This window comes from Haliotis rubra, unplaced genomic scaffold (genome assembly GCF_003918875.1).
Source record: "Haliotis rubra isolate DU_JTF1 unplaced genomic scaffold, ASM391887v1 Scf8, whole genome shotgun sequence".
NCBI lineage: Eukaryota > Metazoa > Mollusca > Gastropoda > Lepetellida > Haliotidae > Haliotis > Haliotis rubra.
Window position 1 is genome coordinate 4885613 of NW_025767523.1, and position 25774 is coordinate 4911386.

Genomic DNA, 25774 nt, shown 5'->3' on the forward strand with positions numbered 1-25774 from the left:
CTTCATTGTTCATTTAAATATTTCTGTTGTAAACTCTACAGGCACGTCTGACCATGGTGGACAAATAAACGGTCGGTTCTCGAGTGTTGAATAATTCGAGTAATCTGGAGTTTTCATCTCAGCTTCCTACATAGGACATCACTGTTTGAAATAAGCTTCAGATCATTAATTGTTTAGAATATTTTTTTACCTGTTCTCATTATGGGGAAGCTGTTTAGAATATTGCTCGAGTCTGTTTCCTTTCTATAACTAAATAGCACGTGGATCGGTTTCACATATGTTATCAGGACAACTCATTTCTGTGGACTAATATTTAGACTTGATGATGTAATCCTAGTAAGTTTTGAAGTTGCAATCGAAGTAAGTGACTGAAAAAAACTACACTCGTCTTGAGAACGAATTCAATGAATCAACTGATTTGGTGATTTAGTTAATTGCATGTCATCGTCGTACCCCAAGATTGTGAATCATTCATGGTATGTTGCTTGATTATTGTTAAAGGAGGCATAAAATAATACTCACTCACTAAATCAATTGTAGCTCATAATATCAATCACAGTTTTGTAAGGTCAAGGTTCAGTTACTCCCAGCCAACCACAAGCTGTGATATTGCTGAGTGCGGATTTATATGACATGGAAAAACAACCAATAAAAGTAACCCAAACACCACTCCACGATAACAACTCTGAGAACAGTGAATGCTGTCGAGTACTTCTCATGTGCTAGTACCTTGATGACTACTTCAGTGTTGTAATAACATCATTACAACTACTTCTGTGTTCTGTTACAGCACCTACAGAACCCAGGCGGCTTCCAGAACGCAGCACGGGAGCTGTTGGAATGGTGCTCTGATACCCGGGGCCTTTCAGCATCAGTTTGAGGATGCTCTTATGAACTGTCTGACAGTATGTACATTCTTTTCATTGTCACCTTATGCATTGTTTCCTTGCATACTGAACAAATTTAATTTTGGACTGATCACAAATTTAAGATCTTTCAGTCTCAAATGAGGTAAGAATGGATGTAAAACTGAAAATGATTAATTTCATGTAAAAATAGTCTTATTTGGTTCAAATTATTTCTCTCTTAATTGTGACAATGGTTACAAAAATATTTCATTTCATTTCATTCTCTTCTGTTGTTGAGTTTGGGTATGTTGCAGAATATAATTTGTTCAGTATACGCATCAATGGTTAAATGGGCACTTAATGTGATATTAAGTGTCCATGGTAGATGTCATACACTTCATGATCTATATCCGTGCATGTTGCCAAATGTTGCAGTCCATCACAGATCATCACGAACTGAACCTCGTATACCATTTCTTATAGTTTCTCCGGCTTGAACAGGTCCCTGCTATCACATGTTTGTCATTGTGTGTGGTTCCCTGTAAGGCAAGGTTCCCAGTATCACATGCTTGTCTCCCTGTGGGGATTTCAGACAAGACAGGTCCCAACTATTCTATGCTTGTCTCCTAGAGGGATTCCATGGAAGAATAGGCTCCCAGTATCACATGCTTGTCTTTTGATGGGGATTTCAGGGAAAAACGGTTCCCCTGTATCCAATTCTTGTCTCCCTATCGTCATGCTGAGGGAGAATAGATCCCAACTATTAATGCTTGTCTCCTAGGGGAATTCCTGGGAGGAATAGCTCCCCAGTTAGACTTGCACAAGTCTCTAAGGTAATAATAAATAGTTTAAATGATAATTTCTATAATATATAAATATTCCTCTAACGGACTTGTGTCAGATGTACTGTCCACTTTCCTTCTTTAGATGATAGAATGACTATACACCAATGGGCTTAGCGTTCTACTGTACACCAATGGGCTTAGCATTCAGTTCAGCCTTGGAGCAAGGCTACTCCTAAGTCTCCAATGCTTGTCCAGGGCGGTGGGGTAGTCTAGTGGTTAAAGCGTTGTCTCGTCATGCCGAAGACCCGGGTTCGAATCCCCACATGGGTACAATGAGTGAAGCCCATTTCTGGTGTCCCCTGCCGTGATATTGCTGGAATATTGCTAAAAGCGCGTAAAACCAAACTCAGTCAGTCAGTCAGTCCAATGCTTGTCTTCTTATGGGGATTCAGAGCACGAATATGTCACAAGTATCCCTTCTCTATGGGGATTTCAGGAAAGAACACTTCCTCGGAAACCACTAATGATTATTGTGTGGCCAGGCTCTGTGAATTAGCGTTATAATGATTAGATTATGGTTCATGGTTCCAGCCGCTGGTTTGTACAATCCAGACTTGACATTCTCCTGCCTCACTCACCTGATTATCACACACTGACTCACTTTGCCTTAAAGACATTACTCCAGAATATGTCATCCTCAAATATTCAATATTCTTCTTCAACTTATGTCGTGCAGCAGTGGAAATTTCATGGCAATGTTCTGTGAGGTGTTGCCACTGTTAACATCATGACAAGTATGAATATTCATATAAGTATGATATATTTACTGCGTCACTGTTCTGGCATCTTGCCTGTATTCAGTTCAAGCACATGTCTCTGTCTTATGTATACTTCAGTAGCAACAAGACGCTTACAAATGAAGTGAATAAGTTGACAAGGTTTGGGATCAGGTGGAATTTGTGGTCAATTCGGGATAGCTCCGCAGTAAATAAATATCAACCTCAGTCTAATTTTGTGAAGTAAATGTAATAGAGTGATCGGTTTTTATGCGCACTGTTGGTTTTGGTTTGAAATCGGACTTCTTGTCAGTCATACTGAAAGATGCCAGACTCACTCCAGAATGACATTGTAAGCTGGAAGAGCAAGGTCTAGATAGGTCCTTTACTCGGCCTAATTTTCTCCGGAATATCTCGCAGAGAATTAAAAAATCGTGCTAGCATGGTCAGGATCCCCCCAGATTGTAGACTTGTTAGAAACTTGTGACGATATTACATTATCATTGATTTCTCGGAAGTACAGAGACAATTTACAGCGGAGCATTACGCCTTACGTCAATGAGATGCATTTGGAATGCGAAAAAAGAAGATGGAATAAGTGTATTAGCCCTAACATGTTTGAGAAACAAGGCAACTTTTCTGCAGATACACCAGCTCGATTCATGAATATTTTAGATCCTTTAGATCATATCGGACAAATCTCTTAAAACAAAAATGCTGGCCAAATGTTTTTCATCATTATAAAATGAGTACAACTTGCTGGACTGTGTTTGATGTTGCAGTGCATGACCTTGGACGAGGATAAATTTATTCATCAGCATCCGTATCAATTTGAGATTGATCAGATCTGTGTGATTGGCCTGGCTTGGGGTTATGACAAGCTCTGGAAGTCATGTCAATTGTGGGGTTCATGATAACAAAATTTATCATATAAAAAGACGGAGATTTCTGAGTTTGAGAAAAGTGATATTTTCACGGCAGTGACATAGTTTGATATGTTCACTGCAGTAAAAATATCACTTTAACAGAACTACGCCCTGGCTCAACAAAGGTTTCTGTCCAGTAGCTTGTTACACAACACATTAAATGGCAATGTAAACATATACATGTCACCAAATACATTTGGTTAACAAGCTTGGGCATCAGATGACGAACCTCCACCAATCAGGTGATCGCCAAATCATTAAGCTCACCTGAACTTAGTGAGAGCGATTGTGAGTGACTGTCCTTTGCAGTGTTGCAGACCCTTGAAGATCCGGGTTATATTGAACCTTCAGTAACCCATGCGTGTCGTAAGAGGTGACTAACGGCATCGGGTGGTCAGACTTGCTGGCTTGGTTGACACATGTCATCGGTTCCCAATTGCACAGATCGATGCTCATGCTGTTGATCACTGGATTGTCTGGTCCAGACTGGATTATTTACAGACCGCTGCCATAAAGCTGGAATATTGCACTGTGTTGCATGAAGTTCATTCCATGGTTCGTGTAAGTTTACCTCTGTTCAAAACACTTGTATTATGTGCTGGCAGCATTCAAAACTGACAATTTATGTACAGTGACTTTATATCCCTCAATGGGCAGCGGCCATTGCCTGTATTTACGCTCCTTGACACTGTAAATAGTTTAATGTTTTCTTAATCATGCTTTTCCCTTTTTCTTGGTGCACCATGTTTGTTTGTGGTACTTATGTATTTGTACGCCTGCACCAAGTTTGGACGTTTCTGCTGAAACCAAAACGAACAATTGATGGATATAGTACTAATCTTATTTAAAAAAATGACAATTAATTGAAAGATACCTGATACCTGTTATCTCATTAGTAACTGATACCTGTTGTCCCATTAGTTATTTTGTTTTCAAATACGGAACTATGTCTTAATATAGAAGTGAACAGTCTTTAGTTTACTGTTTGGATTACATTAATCAATTTTCCTCATATTAATAATATTTGAATTTAATGAAACAAAATTGGAAGCATGTGATAAGTAGAATATTTCATATATATCTTGTGAAATATGATGTATCTCTCTTCTCGAGACGTTAAGAACATCACTCGATGGCAGATCCATCATATATCAACGGACACATGAAATATCCTCTATGATTTTCTCAATTAGAGAGTTGCAGATAATCATATCCAGAATGGTTTCAGATAGGCTTGTCAATTTCACTGTACTATTTATCAGATGATTTACTGACATTGTTCTGAAGTGTGTTCAATGGCCTAGTTTGTCGTCCATTGTTTGCAGCTCAGACAAACATTTTTATGCATGATTTAAAACATTAAAATTAAATATTGTCTTTTGAATGTTATGAGAAGTGCAAGATAAACAAATACTATTTAAGTGAAATTGTTTAGATTACTTGATATAAGAATGAAAGTAATCAGGCAATAAAGTTGAAATGGTGAGATGTGTTTATTAGGGATGCCACGATACATCGATTCTTTTTCTAAGACGATACAATTATCGATACATTCAAAACTGTATCGATATTTAGTTTTGAAAGTATCGGTTTAAATATGTTTATATATTGTTTACATTTTGCAATTGTATCATGTTTTTTGATGTTTTGAGAGTTATATTTTCATGCACAAAGATGGGAAATTAGAACTGTTTAATCTCCTAGAATAAAAATGTTGATCTTTTCATGGACAATTATAAATACAAAATATACATGTTTAAAATGTAACTAAATTTACGCAATAATGCCGCCAACATAGGTATCGTGATACGTATCGAATCGTGACATGGGTATCGTGATACGTATTGATTCATGAAACTTCATGTATCGTGACATCCCTAGTATTTATGGAAGCAAATTTTAACCATTTAAATCTTCTCAAATGTGTGTGTGCAGCAAAGGTGGGGAATTCAGTACGGAACCTAATGCACTGCCTGTACGTCAGTTGTCATCATCATCATCATCATCATCATCATCATCATGTACAGTTGGTGCAACACGCAAAAAAACATCATGATTGGTTATCATGTCAACTAAATTTGAATATATGTACATACATGCACCCCTGAGATTAGTCTTATGTAGGTTTCATGTTGTATGATGAAGGGTGTCCTGGTACAAATGTGGTCGAATGATTGACAGATGTGTGTAAAATGAAATGTAAATGTGTGAAAAGCAATTCATTCTTTTTTTCACCTGATTTTTTGCAACATCATATATCAATCTTGCCTAAATGTACATTAGCTGATTATGTAGTGTACATGAATTTGTAATTAATATGATAATCATTGCAAAAGATATTCATTTATGAGTTAAATGAGCTGACTTTATTGCTCTGTTTTGACGCCTTGGGAATGAAATCTGTGTTGTTTGAACGTGGTACTTACATCTAGCTGGCACTCATTTACCTCATGTTATCTGCAAATTTGTCTGCAATTTCATGTTTATGATTATACAAAGTGGCAGTTTCTCTGTCACTCATATTTATGTATGTAACTTAAGAGAAAATGTTTTGCGTTAAATGTCAAAATTAGTGCAATTACTATGTTATTGCTTTAAGTGAGTATTAACGATATCACACATGTGTCATTTCTTTCTTCATATGTGGTCAGTAGGACACCTTATAGAAAAAAAAAGGGGGTTGGTGGGGTAGCCTAGTGGTTAGAGCGTTGGCTCGTCACAAGACCCGGGTTCGCTCGTTGGTTCGAATCCCCACATGGGTACATTGTGTGAAGCCCATTTCTGGTGTCCCCCGTCGTGATGTTGCTGGAATATTGCTAAAAGCGGCGTAAAACCAAACTCAGTCAGTCAGATGTATGGAAAATTCATTTTTTAATTGTTGGATGAGGGATTTATCAACCATATTTGTGTTATAAACTGAGAAGCCTTTATTTTCCCAGCAACTTATCACAATACATATTTTTTGTTATATCTCAGGGTTTAACAAAAATTAATCCAATACTAATACATAGTTCTCAGCAAAGGGTGGTGGGGTAGCCTAGTGGTTAAAGCATTCACACATCACACCTAAGGCCTGAGTTTGATTCTCTACATGAATTGCCACTGTGGTGGCTTGTTGTCTTGTGCATAGAGCTCAGGTCACAAAATAGTTAAGCAGCGTCGAGCTCGGAGAGTCCTTGGATGGGTGACTGTGTGGCAGCTTGACTCCTGAGAGTCTCTAAGACTTCAGTCCTGCCCCACAACGAAGCACGTGATACATGTGGTCTCACCTTAGACAAGTGAGTTTGTTCAACATTGCCTCTGTTCGCCCAGCAGAAAATGGGTACCCAGTGAGAAAAGTCATATGACTATAACCCTCTAGTGCCTCACAGGCTGCTGGGGGTATCCAGGGTAACAAGGATCAGATTGTTAGCGCTTTGAGCACACTTTGGTGTGGAGTTTAGTGCAATATAAGAATCCATATTATTATTATTATTATTATGACTACAATGTGTGCATCCCATGTTGGTGTCTGCTCCCTAATATTGCTGTAATATTGCTAAAAGTGACATAAAACTCACTCACTCACTTTTCAGCCAGTTGTAGGTGATTTGAAGCCCAATAAATACACAATTCTGTATCTCATTGATGTACAGATTTGGTCCAAAATATCTTACATGATTATATAACAAAAACTTACATTTTGCACTCCTTTAGTTTGACAATCAAAGGTTACTAAGTTAAGAAAGATGTCATTACTATTTTAAAGAAACAAATACCTCTTGTGATTTCAGACATGTCTTAAAAAAATATGTGAGCGCCAAGACTTGAAAAACATAATAGTAAGGATCCAATTCCCAAATTGATACAAAGTGTGAAGCCATAGTACAAAGTGGTGCCATAAATTTGATGGTACATTGCTAGAGGCAAAGTAAAAACCCTACTTACTCTTAGGTCCTCAGTAACTAACATTTGTTTGTCAGAAGAGCTGCCTGAGTGTATTGGATGGACAGGCTCAATTCTTTTGTTGATTGGGAGCCACTGTACATTTTCAACAGGTCACCGTTTTGCACCTGGACATTTCTTTAAGCAAAAACACTCATTTACTTGATGCTGCGATATAAGACTCAGCTTTGACTTTTTTCATATATTCAAAATTGTATTCTCCTCACAACTTATTAATGTATTTAATATAGATTATATGATCCCAATCCTGTCATGTTTCTATCTGAATGGAAACATATTTGATGTACCTGGAACAGCCAGCATTGACTTTCCTACATTTCATTGAACGGCAGAAACAAATGCACATAATTGTTGATCTCAGATAAGTGACACTGCAGTACGGAACACAACCTTCATCATTGGAAACCTCATATTAGTTGAATCAGCTTCTTACACTAAACTACCCATGAAGATCTGGGTTAGAATTGATCTTCAACAACTATGAAGCGACTAACAGGATCAGGTGGTCAGGCTCGCTGACTTGGGCCCCGTTTCACAAAGCGCCCGTAGCACTACTACTACTATTGTAAGTCAATGTTACAGTATAGGAGGTAGGAATGCTACCAGGAAAGTTACAAGATCTTAGGCTTACGAGAGCTTTATGAAAGGGGGACTTGGTTGGTACACATCATCATATCTCAGTTGTGTAGATCGATGCTCATGCTGTTGATCACTGGATTGTCTGGTCCAGACTCGATTATTTACAGACTGTTGCCATATAGCTGGAATATTGCTGAGTGTGGCATTAAACAACAAACAAACTGAACACATCTAACAATAAACACTTTGAAATCTATGGTTAGCATAGCTTTAAGTTAAAAAAGTATTCTCCAGCAAACTAACAGCAGTTGGTTAACCAATTTCGTCCATTAGCTACACAAGATGTACTGTCTGTAGTATGTCTGGCCACTTCAAATTGAAATTAAATTTTTGAAAAATGATAGTTCTACTAAAATTGTACAATTTTAGATATGTTTTGCTGAAAATGTAACCATTTGATTCTAGCACCTTATGTTCAAATTGATAATCCTCATACAACATTTGATTCTATCACCTTATGTTCAAATTGATAATCCTCATACAACATTTGATTCTATCACCTTATGTTCAAATTGATAATCCTCATACAACATTTGATTCTATCACCTTATGTTCAAATTGATAATCCTCATACAACACTTGAGTGTCTGGTCAGCCAGTCACTAATAAACAGTCATTATTTGTGAAAAAAATTACGTACCACGAGTTGTGATGAATGAAGGGAAACTGAAGGACATCAGAAATTGTAATATTTAGGCTTCCATTGTCTGTTTCTTTACAACACAGGGATGTGATTTCAGTCTATGACAATGTCAATTTCATGATTGCTAGCTGCTTGTACATTACTTCATTAGTCCTTTTCTTGTTCATTTCAATGGCTTTGGAACTTGCTTTTAATTTGTGTGAAAACCAAACATAAACATTCTTGGAAAATGGATAATATCAAAATTGTACACTGGAATGTTTCATCTGCTTATTTCAATGTTTCATTTGAAGTTTGTAAATTTAGATTTGAAACTTAGAAAAGAATTGTTTAACTATGTGATTTCAGGACAAAGTATAATTTTAATTTTACCATACAGCCATTGACTGACTGACTGAGTTTGGCTTTACGCCGCTTTTAGCAATATTCCAGCAACATCACGACGGGGGACACCAGAAATGGGCTTAACACGTTGTACCCATGTGGGGATTCGAACCCGGGTCTTCGGCATGACGAGCCAACGCTTTAATCACTAGGCTACCCACCCGCCCCTACAGCCATTGAAACATATATGCAGTTTCTGTTCAATTAGAAAACAAGTACTCGCTAAGAAATCAAATATTTCATATTCATTGAAGTTCATATATATGTCCATTACAAATTATATTCAACAAAACAATAACACCAGATATTTATCATGTTTACTCTTAAGGGCATTTAGTCATTTCATTTGAAATTGACAATATGAGACAAATCTTTATCTAGAATGTCTTAAGATAAACATGAACTATTAATTCAATCCTTTCCAAGAGAGCAAGTGTTCTGATTGGTTTAATGTGAGCGGGTTATATCCATAGCTAAGACAAGCAACTTTTAAACATAAGTGGATATACTGAAAACATGCTGGTTGTTTTCCCTAAGTAGAATTGTATGATTCCTATTCACTTTGATGTGATCTGTTGTATTTAGAATACTTAGAGATTGAAAATGAAATTTGAAGTCTTATGTCTTCATGGATTGAATTATTATTATAAAATAGGATACAATATTTACTTAGGTTGCAGGTGTATTAGATTATTTAGGTAATTGCACTCACAGAGACAGGGTAATTTGTCTGATATTGAGAAAGGTGGCTGGATTGTCAGAGTCAAAGAAACTTTGTTCACAAAGTTCATTTAAAAACGTTTTGTACCATATTTGTGGTAATAAGGGCACAAGACATTCAGATAAATTGACCAAGGATGGCATTTACAACCTTGCAAAGGCAACAAACAAGTCAGACTTTTTTCTGGCACAGAACAAACATTGTTCAAATGTTGATCAAAGTGATATGTCTACAGAAAATTAGTTATATACCCTTTCTTTGCTGCTGTTTTCTGTAAGAAAATATGAAGAATTTGTATAAACAAAATAACAAAATGTCTTATATGGGAGAGCTTGTAAAGATTACTTACAAATTGGTAGAGAACTTTTCAAGGGATGCTTACAGGAGCTTGACTCTTATACATCAAATACAGTAGTTTGAATTCAGAGATGAGTTGAAATTAATGTCTTCTCTTTGGACTGTTCTTTCACCAATCAAATCAAAGATACAGAATAATATAATTTAACAAAAAATTTTTTTTAAAACCCCACATTTTCAATGGTACAAAAGAACTTAATGTTGTCTCTCAGATGTTGAGAAATATGTCTTTTATTATATCCTAATGAAAATTTTCCTTTCCGAAACCATCTGTATTCACTCAATAACAATGTGATCTTTGCCTCAGAACAAAGACTCAATGTAAATAACTCAGTATACAACCTAACTAATTAATGACCTGTCAATTATCTATGTGATTGACAGCTGACAGTGTATATGTAAGGAGAGCCAGGTTTGTACTCCAGTCCACTGTGTACATCTTTGCTGTATCTTCCAAGCCTGACTGATTAATAACGTGGGTTTAGTTATTTACGACTGCCAATCACTCCAGGTTCACTGACACAGCCTGGCCGGTGATCTCCATCAGTGTTGGAGTGACAGGGATCATACAGAAAATACATCCATAGCTACATCAAAGAGATGTACATTGCATGAGGGAAAAGATGAGCATCATTGATTTCATGTCTGTCTCTGGTTGATTTAGCTGCTGAGGGACCGACAGTGATTTATATGCGTATTTGTAAACCAGCATTAAAGTGTTGGCACATTTGCAGAAGAAATAAGTGCGGTAAGCACTATGCTGGCCAAAGCTCGCGGAAAATGGCAATATGCTCTACCAAACATTGATCTGATTAGAAGAGGCCATTTGCATAGTCGGATGTATAATGGTTGACATCGACCCAGAGTTGCTGCTATATAATTAGTTGGCATCAGCCGATCGCCAAGCGCAACCTGCCGTCTGCTTGTGTTAATTTCATTGACGATCTCACTCATTTGTGCCTGGATACGATGACCCTTACTCCTTGTCAACAATATTGATATGTTCTCGGTACAGTCTCCGATCCAACACCTACACAAACGATAACAAAGGGACCAGGAATTCTATCATACGCCACTATAGCATGCAAGCTTGTCATGATTCTAGGAATCTTTTTCAACACTGTCAAATTAAAAAACAAGCTTTTGCAGATAATTACCTAGCGTAATTACGTCAGCGTGTCGTTATCTGTTAGACCTTGCCGATCTGATCAGGCGTTATAACGAGCGAGGCATGCTCATTGGTTGTACCTTTACGATTACTTCAGAAGCAACAAAGAGTTATTTTGCTGTGTAATTTCGAGAATCCGGTCTCCTTAGCTCTTAGGATGGAGATTAACTTAATGACAGCGTATTGATAGATGGCATAGGTATATATCGTGCAGTGACCTGTGGGTTGGCTGGCTGTAAAACGTCCTTGCAGAACGGTCAACATTAATGACAATTGCTCACATGATAATCACCAGCCGTGTGCTACATTAAATTGATTTTAATAACATTGACAATGGACGCTTGATTATATGAGGTGCTTGGCCCATGGTTTCAATAGTGTTTGTAATGCAGTAAACCTGCTCAAACTGGTGGTATTGATTTGAAACTTTTGGTTGTATTTTCTGGCCGGGATATACGACAAAAAGATGGGAACCGGCATCATTTAAGTGGTATATTACAGATATTTTTTAGAAAAGATAAAAAGATAGATTCTTAAATCTTTGAAGGAAACAGACATGAATTGATTTTTATAATTTGTGATGCACAAAGAATTGCTGGTAGTAAGAGTTTTTGAGGTAAGTTTGAAATTATTTTCTAAAACAGGAGTTTAGTCTGTATTTCAGTATTTCTACATCAAGCTGATACAGAAAGAATTTTTATATCTGTCCTGTCAAGTAATTCTGTTTTTTAATGTTTTATGGGTAGTGCATAGACTAAGTAGATTTTGACAGAGGGGGAGTAGCCAGATCATGTCATGTTGAAAACCTGGTTTGATTCCCTACATGGCTACAATGTATTAAGCCCGTTTCTGGTGTCCCCCACCATGATATTGCTGGAATATTGCTAAAAGTGGCGTAAAACCATACTCACTCACTCACTGCATATAAAAATCTTGAAGAAGTCAAGTGGTTTATCCTTTGTGACCTGGGGTTTACTTTCAACATTTACTTGTCATGAATACAATATTTTTATTTTAGATAACTATTAACGTTGACACACCTACTAGATGTCGCTCTCATTTCAGTAAGTCTATCAAGGGCAATGGGCTTGTTTGTATGTCAAAGGAATCGTGTCCCCTTCGCATTTCTGATGTCATGAGTTCCTTTTGTGACACCTGAATAGCAATATTTGTCCCACAAAAATGACATATTATCAAAGATAAGAAACTGAAATGTATAGGGTTCTATGCCAGCACCTCATTCACCCAGTGCTTTCGTTCTGAGTGACAGAGCACAGGAGGTGGCGCCTTGACGTTAGCTGTTATATACACAAATATGCAAAGATCAAAAATATACACTCACTATGGGACGGAAAATAGGGCAGTTTCAATAGGATTAAGAAACTTAGCTTCGTACGCTTTCCAGGGCATTCAGGTATGAAAGACGCATTTGTAAACGCCCAATTTTCACACTGTACAAGAATAAAGGAGAGAAGTATGTCGTACACCAGCGATGAATGGCCGAGATATGTTGGGGTTCATGGTAGCTCATATTTTGCCGTGAATCAAGAATTGATATCTGTATTGCTAGGGGTTTACGACTCCTACACAGGAGAATAGATTCTGATCCGAGGCACGACTGTACTGTGTAAATTATTATCTTGTAGTTGTTAATACAATGTTTTATAAGGGATAGAGTTAGTACACAGGTTTTAAGGTTAAATGTTTGCGTAGTGTAGTTCTGATGAATGAATTTAGTGGTTTTTGTCGGTTTTTACCAGGACTCAACACACTCCTGTATAACAATAGTGATAAAACTAACTGGAATAATTGTTGTCAACAGAATGGTAATGGTTATGGTTGTCTCGTTCACAAAAATATTGCGACCTTACCCACTGTCCAATGTTGGCTTGATTATTTTTTTCAAAATAGTTTTAGGTGGTTTTTTTTCAACAATTGATCAAATGGTTTGAATCATGCAAGTCTGAATAACCAATGTGTTTATTTTTTTGTGTGGTATTTGTTCAACCACAGATTTGTTTTTGTTTGCCAAACACTGATTTGCCCGTGTTGTCAACCATTTATTATTCCCAGCCGCACGTTTAGCGCGAAGCAGGGGATATAGTATAAGGCTCCGTCCGTTCGAATTGGAATATCGTAAGAACCATTCACTAGATTCTTTTCATATTTGATACCTAGGTTCATCACAGTATAAGAAAGGTCCAAGTCAGGTTTGGTAACTTTGAACTTCATTTCAAGGTCACAAGGGGACTTTAACGTTTTACCTCAATTTGCGGCGCGGGATTATGTCACCTTAGTGACAATGCTTGTTGCTTATTTTGTTTGCTTCGTTTACATTGCTGTAATATTGCTGACGCATGTTAAACTCACTCACTCACTCACTCACTCACTCACTCTGCAGTCTGTAGAGGACAACAGTATCACCTTTTTACTTTCAGTTTTATTGCCTTTGATGAGAGTTTAGTGTAATTATTTTCAATTGGAGTCAGATATAGTGGTACAGACAGACTTCATTGTGTCAAGCTGGGTTGTGTCGATTTCCCAGTTGTCTCAAATGCACCTTCCAGTAAATGAGAATCTCGTCATCAGTTATGTTCAGGTCTGTTAAACTGAATGTCTTGTATTCCTTCGCCGAGAATAGCTGTAAAATTGCTGATGCAGTGTAAAGCAATACTCGCTCGCTCACTCACTCACTCACTCACTCACTCACTCACTCACTCACTCACTCACTCACTCACTCACTCACTCACTCACTCACTCACTCACTCACTCACTCACTCACTCACTCACTCACTCACTCACTCACTCACTCTTGTATTCTTGGTTACCTGAAACTGACTCAGTCTAAAGATCCCTGTCAAGATTCATGCAGTTCAAGATACTATATGACATCCACTCAACCAGACACTTCCAACTTACTTCACAAACAAATGACAAGAATCCTTTCTTAATAACTGAACAAACAGAAATATTTGCTTTCTTGTTTGTCTCAAACTTGCATTCACTGGCTTGACTGGTCCAGACTCGATTATTTACAAACTGACGCATATAGCTGGAATATTGCTCCTGAAGTAAACAAAAACCAAGCAATGCTTGGAAAACTTGAACTTTTCCCAATGCGTTTGACACAGCAAGGTTCGATTTTAGTATCTTTATTAGTGATGTAGCATGTCATACAAATATATGAAAAGAATATCTGAACGACCACAACCGTGTGACCATTCGGACTTTGCCGTGACCGACAAAATATTGAATAGTGTTGAGATGTCATTAGTTGATAGCAGTCTTCGTCTGAGATCAGGGAGAAACAGCTTTGTGTGAGGGGCTAGCTTTCCCTCACACTGTCCTATTTCTTTACATAAAATGGGTGTGTTCTCCATTTACAAGGTTTTCTGAGTGCCCAACAACTTGTTAACATGTTTCCACCCTCTGAAGAGAGGCCCACCTTGATTCTTTTGTGAGGAACTTGTATCAGTTTCCGATTGTATGAGAATGGTAAACACCATATTGCATAAATACATTGAACCCAAACTTTGGATATTGAAGAGGGGTTACCCTATGGCCAAATTGTTTGGACATGTGTGGGCTTACTGCAGTTTCTGTGTAATGTGTGTCTTTAATTACAACATTTACATCAAAGTTGGAAATTAGCTCTAGTCTCTAGAGGATGGTACTTCTTAAATGAAACTTGTTTCAAGTGTTACACATTCAGAGGATGTCTTCTTTGTGAGGGGTAGCCTAGTAATGAAGGTGTTCACTCGTCACGCCGAAGACCCAGGTTCGAATCCCCACATGGGTACAATGTGTGAAGCCCATTTCTGGTGATATTGCTGGAATGTTGCTAAAAGCGGCGTAAAACACACCCACTCACTCACTTCTTTGCATGACATTTTAGAAGGTGGGAAGTTCAAGTTTTGGTTCCGAGGATGTTTCAAAATGTGTCACAAGTGTAGGAATACATTATCAGCCCCATGGAACAAGACTGTGTTAAGATTTCGCTACAACTTTGGCCAGGCTTGCGTAAAATACGCATAGAAAATTTCAGTTACGTATTGAAAAATAATTGTTGTGTACCAATTACGCAATTAAAATGTTAGATATGCAAAAAGTTTAAAACAAGTGCGTACGGAATATATTTATAAAAACGCTTGCATTATGAAAAAGACGACGATTGCTATCAAGTTGTATTGTTAGTATAGGACAAGTGTTGTACTGTCAGTATAGGATGAGTGACTTTTTATGAAATCATTTCCATTATATTTAAATTGGTTTTGATTAGATAAGGCAGAACATACCTGCTTAGTAAACTTACTCAATGACATAATACTTAGGTGAGTAAAATGACTGAAATACGCACATATTTGAAAGCAGTGGGTAACGGAAAATGAAATACCCTCATAATACCCACTCTAAAAAAATACAGTGGGTACAGTATCCACGTGAGCTAAATCTTATCTGGAGCTCAGATGGTGAGTTTATTCACAAATCCAGATGAACTGCACCAAAAACAGTGTAACATCATCATAATGGTTTAATAAACAAAATATTGCTCCATGAAATATCAGACACAAAGTTAAACCATTAGCCTTACTGCCAGCTTTACGTCAGTATTGGGCATTTAATTTCCAAATTTGGAGGTAACAGAATGATATCAGTACTGGTAATACAATAGATGGTTAGGAAACTGTTTAGACACCATGGTACACAATGCTACCTCCGAATCTCTGTGATATGTAATGGAACATTCAACCTTTAAATGTTAAGTTGGTGAATACTCTAAAAGCAGAAATGCTATTCGGAACTTGTAATTTCCGTTTTGAAACAGCTATATCCCTTCTGGAGAAATGATCCCAGAAGCAAGTGTGAAAGTTCAATAATCTGATGAGTACATTTGATGCATGGCTGGCAAATCTGATAGAGGGTAATCCCCTAGATGTGGATTCCAAAAGATGGATTTGGTACTTGTGAAAGTGGAAAGCGAAAAAATGTTTGTTTAGTCAATGTTACGGTATAGTCAGTTAGTTCCGAATTTTATATGTCAGAAAATGGAAAATGAACACAAGTTAACATGTCAAAAAATGTAATCGAAATTTAGGTCATTTCCAATGAATTTACAACAGGTTATGTGAAAACAGCTACCAATATAGAAAGTGGAAATTTTTCCAGTAAACATACTACCTAAGAAGTATGTGCATATGATTAACAATTTATAGAATAACAGTGTAATGGTCTTTCCAGACATTTATTTGAAACAGTTTAATGATTTTCATTAAACAAATAATATTACTTAAAGGTGATTATGCAAGTAAAAATTAAAGAATGTGACCTATTTATTTTTTAAATATATCAAGAAGATTCAGGAAGCTTTTTATTTGAGTCACAAAGTGTGTTTAAGGCAAAGAGGATGAACCTTTGTTCTTTAATATGAATAAGAGCCAGATAGGTGTCGTATTTCCCATGTAACGCTGATTATCTGTGATATTGGTTGTGATTGACAGATAGATTCAAAAGTAGAATGCGGGTCGTGAAAAAGCTAGTAGGCGACCCTTTTGTCAATGTGGGATGTGAACGAGTGGCTAGGGTTTAATTGTGTGATCATATTGCTGGCCGATTTGAAGTCAACAACAGCCCAAGGACTTTGCGATAGCTTCATAGCGTGAAGACTCTATTTAATACACTGTGGAAATTTCCTAGGCTTGAATACATGAAACATATCTTGATACATAAAACATGAATATATATAACATTAATATATAACAGAATCAGGTTCGGGTTATGGCCTTCTGGCTGTTACTTGTTCAACAAGAACATTTTCTTGCTATGAATACATATTCTGTATTCAGTTTCTGGACTTTTATGAATATGTTTTATGGTATTATTGATTGGCCACAGATCATACTAAGCGAATTGTCAGAGCCCTAATTAAATGGCCTTTATTTCCATATTGTGTTTCTCGGAGATTATCCTTGATTAATTATTCATGCATAATCAGTTTGTCAGCAATGGAGTGGCCGCTGGTCTGTCAATCGAGAGGTCAGTGCTGTTCATGCATAAAACATCATAATGGGCGGGTTAGTTGTAAACAAACAATCTCTGTGGTTCTATAGTCATTTTCTTGTCATGAAACAAGCCTAATAACCAAATCAGGGCTTTGTTTGCTTGACCAGAGGCGTAACAAAACGGGAGCAGTTGGATTAAGACAAGCTGGCTTCCATGTACTAGTTGTTATTAATCGACTAGACCCAGTTCCTCAAAGCGATCGTAGCGTTATGACAGTCGTAAGTCTATGTTAAAGTATGGAAGTTACGATCATCTTAGTGTTATGACTGTCGTAAGTCTATGTTAAAGTATGGGAGTTACGATCATCTTAGTGCTACGATTGCTTGGAAGAACGGGGCCCAGGACCTGTACTGAAACATAGAAACCTGTAGAATCCATAAAACTTCGATATATGGGATTTGTGGTTGAACACCTTGTCCACATGACCAAACAGATTAACCCTGTCACAGGCTGACAAGGTAAGGATATCATCCACAGGATGACTCTATGTTCTGTTAAGGTGCATTAAGAGCCATGCCTTATTAGTTCCTTGATAAAAGATGTTAGCACTTGTACTGAAATGTCACTCTGAAAAAATAATGAAGTAGAAGTCCACAAGTCGACTGTGTCATCATTTATAGGACGGCAGTGGCACTTAAAGATAGAGGAAGTTAGGTTTGTGTTATGGGATGCTGACTTATGGGCCTTCAGTTGGGGGTTGGGGGTGACCACAGCTGTAATCCTGCCTCTGTGTCCCAAGTCATCTCCACCACACCCAAACCCAAACTCTCCCTGCCCTGTTATACACCCCCAGCCCCATCCTTTACCACTCATCCTTGCTCTACCTTTTTCCTCCCAATTGCATCCTACCACTGCTACCCATCCAACCCTACCTCCCCCAGCCATAAGCTGCCCTGTCCCACCTAACCCTGCCCCACCCTTCTTCACCTCTCCCTGCCCTGTTGTGAACCACTGCAACCCCTACCTCCCCAGCCATAATCTGCCCTGTCCCACCTAACCCTGCCCCACCCTTCTTTACCTCTCCTTGCCCTGTTGTGAACCACTGCAACCCTACTCCCCCAGCTGTACTGCCCTGTCCCACCTAACCCTGCCCCACCCTTCCCTACCTCTCCCTGCCCTGTTGTGAACCACTGCAACCCATACAACCCTACCTCCCCCAGCTGTAATCTGCCCTGTCCCACCTAACCCTGCCCCACCCCCTCCCTCACCTCTCCCTACTGCCCTGTTGTGAACCACTGCAACCCTACCCTCTCCTGCCCCCCTGCTGTGAATCTGCCCTGTCCCACCTAACCCTGCCCCCTAACCCTGCCCCACCCTTCTCCCTCTCCTGCCCTGTTGTGAACCACTGCAACCCATACCTCCCTACCTCCCAGCTGTAATCTGCCCTGTCCCACCTAACCCTGCCCCACCCTTCTTCACCTCTCCCTGCCCTGTTGTGAACCACTGCAACCCTACCTCCCCCAGCTGTAATCTGCCCTGTCCCACCTAACCCTGCCCCACCCTTCTTCACCTCTCCCTGCCCTGTTGTGGACCACTGCAACCCATACAACCGTACCTCCCCCGCCGTAATCTGTCCTGTCCCACCTAACCATGCCCCACCCTTCACTCATTAAGTGAGTTCTTCAACTGTTCAAAATGAAATGTACAGGCCTTCTTTCTCTACATCTGCAACGTGGTGATTGACAAAACATGTAATATAGGTAAAGTGATTTGATCACACCAGCTTGAAGCTTTCAACTTGATAAATCCAGATTAGTGAGGTTTGGTTCTATACAAATGTGAATGTCAGCCACATTGGCCTGTTAAAAAATTCATATTAGATTTTGCTCTGGCTCTCAATAAAATGACCTTATTTTCTTCAGTAATTTAGCCCAGTCGAAAGTATTATCTCCTATGTGACAAGGAATGATTTGTTTCTGTTATTTCATGAGATGATGATGATGCATTAAAAGGCTATCTGGAAACCAAACCTTAAATTCCCATTTTGAAAAAATTAATAGAATCTAAATATGCTTTTTACTCAAATCTACTGTTGCTGTATTTAAAATCCTTGTTTTCAAATATGTTGGTGATCCAAGGAACCATTAGTAAATATTATCAAAAAACACATTAGCAGGATCCTATTTTCTAAACAAATGTTGGTTCAACTTGGTAAGGCTTACATGGTATTTTCAAAGGAATTAGCATCAAATTTGCTTAACTCAGCTATAATTGAGCCAATGTTGGAGGAAAACATGCCAGCCCAACATGTATTGTTCGACAAGCAACTATGGCGTTATTTCCTGATGTATTTAGATACCAGCAAGTCAGTAACGGCTAACAGATAAACATAATCACGGAATATTGATCAGTTGGCAAGTGAACCCAAGTGTTCTGTTCACATCTCAGGGGAGGTAACTGTTGCTACACTAGCATCCCAGTCACCCAGGCAAGCGGTAAGCATGGCTTCTGACTCAGCCGAAATGATAAAGCCAGCTATCAAATGTGAAATATGGCCAGAGTCAGCACCAGGCGAAACGGAATAATTTGACCAGGCGAGTTTTGACACAGACCAGTGTTAACTCTGCTTGCATTAATTGACCGATAGGAAAAGCCCAAACCGAGGCTGGTGTGTTAAAAGACTTGGACCTCCCTATGTCGAAATCATTAGCTAATAAATGGTGAACTCGCTGCACACTGCCAATCGCGGGCTCAACATGGAATCCATTCTCTTTCATTGGAAGTTCTATTGATTTATTCTACTCGAGCCATCACAGTAATTTGTTGTATCTTGGGTCCCAGGAAGCATTGTTGGCGGAGAGGAAGCAAATGAATATTGCCGCTTAGCTCTCGAGTTTGCAATTTTCCTAGCTCTCCTGTGAGGTTTATAAAGTCTCCCTTGGAAGGAATAATCTGAAGAAAAAATACTGGCCACCGTGTAGGTGAAATCTCGTCAACGCTGTCGGCCATCATTGCCACTTAGAAGTGTAAAGTAGCCTGTTTATGAACTAGCTGCACTTTCTAATGAGAAACTCACACAAAGAAATCTATTTCATAGGATGATGTTTTACCAAGTAATCAAAGTTTAAACATTACTCTAGCTTCTGTCTTTTATTACTCTCCAAGAGACACACAGGATGGTTTTATTCAAGGTTTTAGTAGCTACTTAGGGTTTTAAGTCTTGAATTCAAAACCAGTGGAGTCAGATCAATTTAAATATTTAAAATGTCTTTGGAAGACTTTAAGGTCGTCTTAAGCAAATATTTAGTTGTGTTGGTTGTATTTCTCTTGAGCAAAAAAAGGAAATACAAAATAAACAACATTAATAACAAGAATTGCATAATTTGTTTATTTCTATTCGTAAAAGAATGTTTAAAAATTATAAAAATAAATGAAAAATGTTGAAACATTAAAATTGTCTTAATGTTGTCAGTGTATTAAACCTCCTATTTAAAGCATCAATATATTTTATGAGGTAATAAAGAGATAAGATATTCCATGAAGGAACAGTGGCAATATTCTATACAGTACAAATAAATATATGTATTCATTTATGAATTAGGTAAATACAAACCAATGGTAAACATGTTTATAGGAGTTAATGCATCAACAAGTAATCCCAATTGGCCCAAATCTTTCATTGCACCAAGGGGATGATGAAAGCCAAAACCAGTGTATGGGTCCATTACAAGGCTGGTGTCTGATCACCCTGCCCCCAGCTTCATACCTTCTCAGGTTCCAAGCTACCTTGATTTTTCTGTGACCCTTTGATAGGGCTACTTGGTCTATGGCTCACCTTTGACCTAGGTCAGACCTGCCAGAGGTCAGCAGGCTGGCCAACGAGCAGCTATTATTCACGGTCTGAAAAGCAGATTTACACAGTTCTCGGTGTCCTAGGAAAGAAGCTTAGCAAGGATTTGTGTAATTCTCTTGACTTATTAATGAATAAGCTACGCAGGAAGGGTAATGTTTAATTAATATGATAATCATTTCATTGATCACACAAACTTTTGATGGTGAATTTAGTTGTGTATCAACATTTATTTAAAGGGGATGATGGAATTTAGCCTACTTTGAAACATCTCTAAAAAGCAAATCAGAAGTATAGAGATAAGTACAATTGTTAATATTAATAGTATTCAGTGATAATGGAATATATATTATGTAATTTGAGCCCCTGGTAAAGGAAGTGAAATACTAATAGTGGTTGTTAGTTGAAATTCAAGATATTTGTGAATGTGAAGAAAAATATTCAACATTTCTAATCTTACTACTTTGTTTTTAACTGGCTCCATTTATGTTGGCTTCAAGGTTGTTGAGAAGACTGTTGGAAATACATATATTTATTACCTACGAGGGCGAAAATATCGGGGTTCATATTTTTCATATGATGCCCTAGGGCAAAATATCACTTTGTCATGGTGATGTGATGTAATGCTATGACGTCATGTTTATTCTATGACGTTGCATTCTACATGCAGCGACGGTAGCCAGCCTATGTTTGGAAGTAGAATTTTTGTTTATTTTCCTCAATTTGACTTCGGTAATAAACAGAATATTATATTCGTGCCCATATCATACTGTTTACGACACTCATGCCTAAATATCGGTATATCCCTTGCTCTCGCTCAGGAAATACCAACATTTAGGCACGAGTGTCGTAAACAAAGTATGACATGGGCACTCATATAAAATCCTCTATATAAAACATCAGTATAACAAGGGCATCAAAGGCACAATAGTCATGAAACCTATGTCAATGGATCGTAGAAAATTAGCAATGACACCAGGTGTCGAGGACAAACATGAAACAGACTGGCATGGTATGGATACATGTGTATGAAGTTATGGATAGTTATCTCCCTTTGGTTGAGATGGTCCAGAGTTTTGACAGGTACAACTAGATTTCACCACCACCAGAATAGGGCAACTGTTTGTGGATTTATTTACAAGTTGTCCTACATGTGAGGTAGCAAGCAGTATGTTTACTGTAGGGTTTATCAGCTGTGTTGACTAAGGCCCAGTAGTGGGGCCAGAAATACCTCTCCCATAGCCTTTTTAATGGTGCCTATCTTGTGCATAACTTGTAACAGGTTTGCAATCACTAATCAAATTGCGAAACATTTTGCATCCATTTTCTGTTCTGACTAATTTATCGTTTTTGAAATTTGGAACTACCTGTTATGCAGGTATAATATACTGCTGAAAAAAATAGTACCTTGTTTGTAATTCTAAGCTCACTTAATTAATAGGTAAAGTTAGTTTATGGTACGTGGTCAATATATTTTATATTTTCAACAATTCAAGAGGATATAAACTATTGCCAGTGTATTTTTGTCTTTTCAATGGGCTCGTATCTGTATACATCAGAAGAACTAAGGTGTGTATTTTTACGACTGAAGTGAAAATTACATTTATTTTGATGTTTAAGTGTCGTCTAGATACTCTGATATATCCTAATTGACATTTCATCATCATCATCACCATCATCATCATCATCATCATCATCATCATCTCATAAAAGTGTGCAGTGATATTTGTGACAATTAAATGTCTTTTAGAATTATGCATGGTTTTCTTGTTCTTCAGTATCAAGCTTGCCATATTACACTGCCAATTGATAATCCAACAATCAGACCCTTATAAATATGAACAGCATGAAAAACAAATCACAGCTACTTCCAAAGAAGAGAAGATGGAGGTATCTGTTTGAATACTCCTAGTGAGCATTTTGGCCTCAGTGTTGTGTTCTAAAATAGGCTTATGTTGATACTAAGAAAAGAAAATTGTTTCTTGTGAATATTGTATGGTTTTTAAATTTTTTCTTTTAAGTCAGCTATTAAAAAAATATGCATGAAAATTTGATCATATATTATCGATTGTTGAAATATATCCCTGTTCACTTATGACGTATCTGCCAAAGACGAGTTGATAGTCACCTATCTCACCTGAACGGTAGGCCTTTTGTGACATATAATCTTGAAACTGGATGAATTAATCATAATAATCCAATATTGATGAAGAACATTGAAATCTGGTGCACAAGCACAAAGACATATAGCTAATATTACAAGTGCGTCGACAGAGGACCAACAGCTTTCTCTGTTATGGTTTCAGAGGCCAAAAGCACCTTACTTGGAGGATTAATTGATTTATATCAGGCGTATGTGAATTGTGTGATAGGCCAACCTGCCCCCTAAGCTGGTGGTTTGTTCTGTACATTGATTTAGGTAGTCTTCACTAGGTCACCACTATCCCTGCCATTCACTCCACTCCTGCTATAAACGACTTCATTTTAACACTGAACATGTTCATTTCACACCCGACACTCGTCAATTTCAATATGTTTGTATATATTATGAAATTAACAGATGAGTTGTCCGTTTCATGTGTGGAGTTTTGATGGTGTTTTTTGGTTGATATTGCATTCAGCGTTATAACGAGGTGCTGCCCTATGCTGAGGCAGGGTCCCAGCTATATGATCTGCAAGTATGTACACATCTCACTCAATACTTATATAGGGCTCTTGGTGTAAAAAGCTTTGACTGGTACTTCAGAAGTATATGAAAGATGGTACTGAAATAACTACCACTGTTAATCCTCATACGGGACAATTAACTGGCTGAATAGGTATATATAGGTGTGATTTAAGTGAAATAGAATGAGGTATCTTTTAACGTCGACTGCTTTATTAGGGGCGAATGCCTTCGATTATTGTGTTGTGATATACTGCTTGTCCTCACTGTAGGGATTAATTGGCCCCTCTTTATTACTTTTAATACGAGCATCTAAGGTTAGGTTTTGATTGATTGCTGTGGAAACCGAATATGATCTTTCTGACTAGTCTGAGCTGATGGGTTGAGTGTTTTTGTGTTCCGTGACAATAGCAGGATAGTCAGTCTATAAACAGAAGAGATAACAAAATAATCAGAGTTATGTCGTAGTTGAAAAATTATCATTACTTTGTCACAGTAACTTGTAAATCATAATTTGGCTTTTAGAAAATAACTATGACTGTTTGAATAACTGGATAATTGTAACTGTATGGCATTGAGTGGAGAGTCATAACTGTGTGGCATAAAATGAATAATCATTACTGTGGCAATAACTGGATAATCATAGCTACAAGGCATAAAATGGATAATCATTACTGTGGCATTGAGTGGAGAGTCATAACTGTGGCAATAACTGGATAATCATAGCTACAAGGCATAAAATGGATAATCATTACTGTGGCAATAACTGGATAATCACACCTGTGTGGCATTAAATGGATAATCATTACTGTGGCATTGAGTGGAGAGTCATAACTGTGTGGGATAAAATGGATAATCATTACTGTGGCAATAACTGGATAATCACACCTGTGTGGCATAAAATGGATAATCATTACTGTGGCAATAACGGGATAATCACACCTGTGTGGCATTAAATGGATAATCATTACTGTGGCAATAACTGGATAATCACACCTGTGTGGCATTAAATGGATAATCATTACTGTGGCAATAACTGGATAATCATTTCTGCGTGGCAATAGCTTGGTAATTGTAGCTTCAAGGCAATAACTGGATAATCTTTACTAGACAATACTTTATTACCTTAAAAGGAATTCATTTTGGATCACAGCGCTTGACAAAAATACAAATAAATAACAACATAAACTATGAAATTAACAAAAACATAAACAGAGATAAATATGTGCTTGAAAATAATTAAATGAATAAGATGATAACTGGACATTCAACATTTGTTTAAAAGTGCAATACTTTGAGGCATAAAGGACGATCGAGCTCGTTTAGTTTTGGTGATTGGCACTGTGTAGCAAGGTAAAAAGCTTATACTCAAGATTTAAAAACTAAGTGGCACTACCTGGATAATCTTAGCTATGTGGCAATAACTGTATACTCATATCTATGTGGCAATAACTGCATAATCATGGCTGTATGGCAATACCTGGATAATCTTAAGCATGTGGTAATAAATGGATAATCGTAACTATGTGGCCATAACTGGATAATCAAGCTAGAGTCATCTATGGCTATAAAAAAAACCCTCAAGGGACCACAAATTTGACTTCATTATAACCATAGTTTATATAGATATTTCACCTAGCCTAAAATTCAAATCAAGTGGACAGGACAAATATACAGTTTGTTATATACGTTGTACGTGTGTTTACTATGAACTTAATATACTGCATGTAGCAATTATGGGATTAACAAAATATGTGGTAATGATGATTCCTATCTGCCATCAGAACTTATTCACTCCGAAAATATTCAAATTACTAAGTAAATTAATATAATGTGCAAGTACTGGTAATATAATTTATACTTTACTTTGATGAAGTCAGAATGTTAATTGTGTCATTGTATACGCGTGTACAAAAAATATCACTAATTCCTCTGTAGTCATCTCGTTATCCTTTCAACACAGCTCAGCATCAGTGCAGTTGACAGCACCTATACAAGAACATTGACCTGGCTCGCCTGTGATGTGGACAACTTATATGTCTATACTCTTGTTTGTTGTTGACGTCG

General features: G+C 37.6%; 1 protein-coding gene across 1 annotated transcript in view; it reads left to right on the top strand.

Annotated features, from left to right (window-relative positions):
* Nucleotides 1-25774, top strand: part of LOC124261389 (zinc finger MIZ domain-containing protein 1-like) — a 165949-nt gene that overhangs the window by 59113 nt on the left and 81062 nt on the right. The window contains 2 exon segments of the mRNA XM_046695703.1: nt 791-853; nt 855-905. Of these exon segments, the coding sequence (XP_046551659.1) occupies nt 791-853; nt 855-905 (114 nt within the window).